The sequence below is a fragment of the Hakea prostrata genome, chromosome 1 (assembly GCF_041222555.1).
Source record: "Hakea prostrata isolate BN-2017 chromosome 1, UWA_Hpros_2, whole genome shotgun sequence".
Classification (NCBI taxonomy): domain Eukaryota; kingdom Viridiplantae; phylum Streptophyta; class Magnoliopsida; order Proteales; family Proteaceae; genus Hakea; species Hakea prostrata.
Window position 1 is genome coordinate 63,308,528 of NC_142600.1, and position 7,034 is coordinate 63,315,561.

General features: G+C 39.4%; 1 protein-coding gene across 1 annotated transcript; it reads right to left on the reverse strand.

The window, feature by feature from the left end:
- Positions 1 to 1,189: 1,189 nt before the first annotated feature.
- LOC149029358 (uncharacterized) lies at positions 1,190 to 7,034 on the reverse strand. The gene is made up of 4 exons (XM_089143153.1): positions 6,164 to 7,034; positions 3,779 to 6,070; positions 3,603 to 3,691; positions 1,190 to 1,420 (listed from the first exon to the last, which is right to left on the reverse strand). Exons 1-4 carry the CDS (start codon positions 7,032 to 7,034, stop codon positions 1,190 to 1,192), a joined length of 3,483 nt encoding a protein of 1,160 aa, XP_088999279.1.

The window sequence follows — 7,034 nt, forward strand, 5'->3', positions numbered from 1 at the left end:
GTCTAGAATAATTCTTTTTCTTAACATTTGTTTGAATAAAATTGGTATAATTAATTCGGTACTTAATCTATAGTCCTTGAGGGAACAATTTTTTATCATTATATTACTTGTTACGACAGTATACACTTGCGTTGTTATTTTTTCACAACACCCACCGAAGGTAAAATGGGTGGATTGTCTCTTTTGCATCCGTTAGAAGAAAATGTGGAAATTAACTCCTTGAGGTACAAATGCAAATTCCCAAGAATTAGGAGTGGATCACCTTTCTCAAATTGGCCATGTAGCCAGACCCAAAAGGACAGGAATTCACTATGCACGCAAGTCAAAAGAGGGGTTTCTATTCGTGGACATGGATGTTGTCAGTTTTCTGAGCCCATTTGGATGGATGGTTCTTCTTTTCGCAACGTCTTTGGCACTCGGTGGATCAAACACTAGTGGAGAAGGCTTTAAGGCAAGCTACCAAGTCTTCTAAGGCTGGCGTGGATTGTACCAATTTACATTAGTTTTCTATGAGGATTCTCTTTCGGAATGTAAGGGGTATGAAGAAGAAGGTTGTAGGCAGTGCTCCCAGTGATCTTTTTGTTAGATAATATAGGACCTTATTTGTATTCCATATCCAATAATTTTACCCTAATGAACTGGTGAGCTTTTGGACATATTGGGGTAACTAATATTGCAGGATTGAGTGTTTTTAGTAAGGGTGTCGATTCGGTACGGTAACGGTAATTCGGTACGGTATGGTACATATTGAATTTGAAAATCTCAAACCATAACCGTACCGTACCATATTTATACGGTACAGTATGAAAACAGTATTTTAAAAAACGGAACGGTATGAAAATGGTATAAAAACAGTATAGAAAAATGGCACGGTTCAGTATACGGTGTGGTTTTGTTACCGTATTGTATGTGAACAATATTTCTTTTTATGGTTGTTCAAGTATGGAACACGCAAAAAAACACGATGTGAATTATAATAAGCATACATCAACAGTGACTTATACAACCACAGCCCGGTGGCCAGTGCAGCAATTCATAACATCCTTCCCCACTCTCCCTTCTGAGTACTCTCTGTACTCTGACCCATTGTTCTTCTTCTAATCCAAATAAAATTACCTACTGGAAATACAATTTCATCAACTGGAAACAGATAAAGAAGAGAAAGACCTATATATAAGTGCTTAAGCTCTCACTTATTAACAAGAAGTGGATCAAGAATAGTGTGGATATATTGAAGAAGCAGCAACAAGTAAAAGACTGTTGCAATGAAGCCGGCGATAAGAGCTCCGGTTACTCTGTCACAGTACTTGGGAACTTGATCACGGATAGGCAACCAACCAACATGGCTATTCCCTTTCTTACCCACATATGCAATTGCTAAAGCTGCTGAAATGCTTGAGCTTTGCAACATTGCCATGATCTATAAAAACCCATAAAAGAGCAATCATTAAATCTATCCATTTTTTATATTCGCAAACTCAAACCAAGAACAGATGAGTTTGTTATTCCCAGATTGACACTGAGAGGGGGGGGGGTGAATCAGTGTCTTCAAAAATTCACTTCAATGTGAAGCTTCTTTAATCTCGAAACAAGATTAATTAGAACATTCTCGTAGCTATCAACTGTACAAGGACACGTCCACCACACACCACAATGTGGTTGGGTTTACCAGACAGTGTACCACTCGAAGCTATCAACTGCACAAGGACACGTCCACCACACACCACAATGTGGTTGGGTCTACCAGACAGTGTACCACCACTCTGCAATCAAGGCACTCCAATATGTGCAACAAAGAAAAATAAACAAAAAACGCAATGCACCAGAGTTTACGTGGTTCGGCCAAATTGCCTACATCCACGGAGTAATACCCTACCTAGGGTTTCGTATATTACTCAATACACTCCTAGATATTTTGACTGCTACAACAGTCCAGGAACACCAATCCCTGCTATAATCTAAAATGCAATTCAGACAAGGGCACCAACCCCAACCCCCTAGACAAGCTCCAACTTGCTAGGTCACAATGTAAACCAATAATTCAAGTTCCCTAAATTACATTCATGATCTAGGTTCTTCATCATTAAACATAACCTAGAAAATAATAGACAATAACTTGTGAATACGGATTACCTCAACTTGTGTAAGATGCATGGTAACAATACTTGTTTCTCTTTTTCTCCAACTCTTTTTTTCTCTTTTCTATCTTTTTTAGTTTTCTCTCTTTAAAAAAACCATACAACCATGTTCCCTTCTTTTCTTCTACTGATTCTTCTTCCTTCTCTTTCACTTTCTTTCTTGTTCAGCAAAACAAAAGACTTCCTTCAACAGCAATTATTCCCAAGCTTCAGATCTCCAAAGCCAACCAACGTCTTCTGGTTAGACCTCCACGCTCTTCCCAAGCTCCTCAAAACGTCCTTATCTTCTGCTGGAGTTTGCTCTCCTTTTATAGATTAATTAAACTCAGAGTTTGAATCAAACTCAGAGTTCCTATCTGACTTAAACAAGGAGTGTTTTGACGTACAAATTGGACTAACTTAGAGATCTCCAATGAACAATCCCACCGTTGGATTTGAAGATCAAGAAGTCGTGAAGCTCTCCTCCAAAAATCGGCTCAATCGGACACTAGATGACCATCCGATGAAGAGGTTGATCAAAACTGGAGAGAAACCCTCAAAAACGGGATTCTTGAGTTTTCTTTATTTGAATTGGATTCTTTCTCTCGGAACCTTTTTGTGTGTTGCTGTACCATATCAAAGCCCACTTAAGTTGCCAACAATGACAACACCTTCATTTTAGGCCAATGGAACAACAGAGTTGAATTACCACATCAAGTGCCACAACCAAGCACCAAAGGAGACTCTCTTTGGGAAGGAAAATAACCAGCAACCCATAAACACTAACCATCAGTGACTCTTGTCCTCTGATTCTTCGAAGTGAAGCGTGAGTCTTTGAGATAAGTTTAGGGTTTAAACTTTAAAGGGTTAATGACTTTACAGTATATGGTATAAAATACGGTACGGTAAATGGTAATCGGTAATCGGTTTAAAGGTACGGTAAACGGTATTTACCGACGGTATGACATTGTATACAGTAACCGTACAGTACCGAATTACTAAATTCCGTTACGGTAAAAACCATACCGAATTTGGAAACGGTACGGTATGGTACGGTACGGTTTAACAATTTTTTAACCAAATTGACACCCTTAGTTTTTAGTCTCTAGCATTCGTTATCCTTTTTATTATTTCTAAAATAAAGTTGACTTTTTATTAAAAACACTTGGTGAGTCTTATGTTGGTATGAAAGGTGAGATCTATAATTAGGTAATCTTTTTTTTTTTGGTAATCAAGCCTTCATTAAGAAACAGGGGCAGGATTGGAATCTGAACAAAGACTCAGAATCCAATCAGAGGAACATGACCAATAGCTTGGACCCTGAACCAAGTAGGCCTTCCTAGCTAGGTGATCCGCAACACAGTTGGATCTCCTAGAAACATAACTGGACCTAAAGCCCAAGAACTTACTTATGATGAATTTGATATCTTCTATCACAGGTAAAATAAATGTGGGGGGTAGGGCTGACTCGGATAAATAACTCACAAGTAGTTGGGAATCTGTTTCTACCTCCACGAACTCAAAGCCATTCGCAATAGCCTCTAACATCCCTACACGCATTGCCTCAGCTTCCCCTTCAATCACCGAGGAGAATGACTAGGGAATGGATGATGCCACAAGTGGTTTTCCTTCCCAATTTCTAATGATGATCCCGATACCACCTTTTCTTGTTTTCTGTTGCCATGATGCATCTGTATTCACTTTGATGAAAGGTTGATTTGGTGCCTTCCATTCCAACCTTTCCTCCATTTCGGTTCCAGTTACAGCCCTAGGATTGTGATTTTCCTTTTTGATTGCTAACCAAAAATCAGAATGAGCTTTTAATGCCATATGCATTACCTCAGTTGGTGTCATCAAATTTTCTCCAACTGCCCTTGAATTCCGAGCTTTCCACAAGGACCAAAGGATAAAGGATATCATACTTTTCACTTTTTCCCCATCCTTCTTCTCTCTGGTCTGTATATCTGCCCAAGTCTTCATCCAGTCGGCCATGGTATAAAATTCCTTATGCAAACTTCTCCAAGTTAATGGACTCCCAAACCACACTGCTTTAGCAAATTCACAATGGAAGAGAGCGTGCATGATAGTTTCCTCCTCCTTTCCACAAGCCTCACAAAGCTGATCTACTTTCATGCCTCTCTTATTTAGCTCCATTGAGGTGGCCAAACTATCATTACATGCTCTCCACAAAAAGTTTTTCACTTTGGGAAGTGTTTTACATTGCCATATATCCATCCAATTTGTTGAGTTCATGGCGTCCCAAGTATGCCCTTTAGATGTCGAAGGGTTGCTCTCTTCTTCTTTTTCTTGTCTTCTTTCAAGTAATCTGTAGGCCGATTTGACTGAGAACCTACCATCAATGCTTGCCCCCCAAACTTGAGAATATTGAGTAGGAAAGAGAGCAAGAGGTATTCTTAATATTGCTTCAGCCTCATGTGGTAAGAACAACCTCTTTATCTTCTCTACTAACCATGTTCGGCTTTGGGAGTTGATTATGTCTGCTACCACCTCAACGTCACAGTCCTCCGGTTTAGAAGAAGTAACTCTGAAATTTTCCAATCCCGGAACCCATTGTGCCTTCCATATGTTTATTTGTAATCCGGTGCCCACCTTCCAAAGTAGTCCTTGTTCTAAGACCTTCCTTCCTTCCAATATACTTCTCCATGCCCATGAGGGGTTGTTTCTTGAGTTTGCTTCAAGAAAGGAACAGTGGGGAAAGTAGATGTCCTTAAGAAACTTGGCCCATTCCGCTTCCGGTTGTGAGAATAACCTCCACGCGACTTTGCATAGTAAAGCCCGATTATGTAAAAGAGTATCTTTCAAACCAATACCTCCATTCTCTTTTCTCCTACTCAACCTTTTCCAAGACATCCAAGAAATGGGATTTTTATCTTCATTGCCTCCCCAAAAGAATCTTGATGCTTTTGCTTTCACTTTGTCATGGATGCTTTTTGGTATCTTGAAGTGAGAGGTGACATAGTTGATGGAGGGAAGTGCCACAGCTGTGAGTAGGACTTCCCTGCTAGCTTGATTCATCAATTTCTTAGCCCAACCATTAAATTTCCTTTCCATCTTGTCACTCAATGAATGAAATAACTCCACTTTTGAGACTCCAAAATCCGTAGGCAAACCAAGATATTTTTGCGGGCCATCACCATATTTGACTTTAAGGATTTTTGAAAACCATCTTTTTATCCTTGATGGAGTGTTGGGGCTGAAACAAAGAGAAGATTTTGTGGAATTGATGGCTTGTCCTGATGCTTTGCAAAACAGCTCCATACATTCCTTCAAGGAATGAATGCTTTCCAATTTCACTTCCGAGAACAGGATACAATCATCCGCAAACATTAGATTGGTAAGAGGTGATGTTCTTCCCCTGATTTTAATTCCTGTGACTTCTTTTGTAATCTCCTTCTGATTAATGAGGTTGATAAGACATTGGGAGCATATCACAAAAAGAGCTGGGGATAGTGGATCACCTTGTCTTAAGCCTCTTTCTGGAGTGATTTCAAATCTTTCCCCTCCATTCACCAAGAAAGAATACTTCACCGATGACAATGTATTCAACACCATGTCTCTGAACTTTACTCCAAAATTCAGTTTTGTTAGAATAGCATCCAGAAATTTCCATTCCACTCTGTCATATGCTCTTTTCATATCTAGCTTTAATGCCATCAAAGATTTCTTCCCTTTCTTTCGTCCTTTGATGTAATGGAAGGCCTCATGAGCTTTATAGATATTATCAGAAATCACTCTCCCTTGTACAAAGGTAGCCTGTGATGATGGAATGATTGCTGGAAGCACTTGATGCAGTCTTGTCGCTAACACTTTGGTTGCAACTTTAACTACTACTGAACAAAGATTGATTGGCCGGAAATCTTCCACCCCTTCTGGGATATCTTTCTTTGGAATCAGACACACAAGTGTATCATTGCTTCCTTGTGGAAGAAAACCTGTAGAAAAGAATTTGAATACAAAGTTGCACAATTCCTCATGTGTTAGCTCCCAAAATTTTTGAATAAATAAGGGGGGGAAACCATCCACACCTGGACTTTTAAGAGGTTCCATGCTAAAAAGTGCCTTCTGTATTTCCTCCTCCGATGGTGGTGAAATGAGATGTAGGTTTTGTTCCTCAGTGACTATTGTTGTAATGTCCTTAAGAGCCTCTTGAATGTGATGATCCTCCACCTCCACCGATGTAAAGAGCTCGGAGTAATAATCTTCAAACATTTCATAGACCTCTTCCTCTGTAGAACTCCACTTTCCACTTCCTTGCTTAAGTTTAAGAACTCGATTGAATCTTCTTCTTGTCACAGTCTTGGCATGAAAGAAAGATGTATTAGATTCCCCATCCTTGAGCCATTCTATTCTAGATTTTTGTTTCCAGAATACTTCTTCACACTTCAAGAGCTCTTCAAGTTCTTTTGTCAACCTATTCTCAATAACTTGTGTTTCATTTTCAGCCTTTTGATTTTGAAGTTGTGCCAATTGTTTCTCCAATTTTTTGATTTGAGTTTGTAAATGCCCGAAGCTCTCTTTGTTCCATTTTTGTAGGTCTTCTTGACACCAGCTTAGTTTTTTGAAAATAATTGATGGCTCATTCTCTTTCCCTTCTCTACTCCAAGCTTGTTGGATAACTGTTTCACATGATGGATTTCTAAGCCACATTGCTTCAAATCTGAAAGGTCTCTTACCTCTCGATACTCTTCCCTCTGTATCAATTGTAAGTGGAGCATGGTCAGATGCTATAGCCACTTCCACATACACAGCCGCTTCAGGGAATTTTAATAGCCACTTTGGATTAGCCATAGCTCTATCAAGCTTGATTCTTATATTCTCCTTGCCTAATCTCTTGTTACTCCATGTGAATTGTGCTCCATGAGACCCCAAATCAATCATGTTATAGCCATCTACCAT

Excerpts from the sequence above, each read along its gene's own strand:
- LOC149029358 (XM_089143153.1), bottom strand. The coding sequence starts at position 7,034 with ATGGTAGATGGCTATAACATGATTGATTTGGGGTCTCATGGAGCACAA. Across the intron at positions 6,071-6,163 it reads GGAACCTCTTAAAAGTCCAG|GTTTTCTTCCACAAGGAAGC; the intron begins GTGTGGATGGTT and ends TCTTTTCTACAG. Across the intron at positions 1,421-3,602 it reads AAACAGATTCCCAACTACTT|ATCATGGCAATGTTGCAAAG; the intron begins GTGAGTTATTTA and ends GGGTTTTTATAG.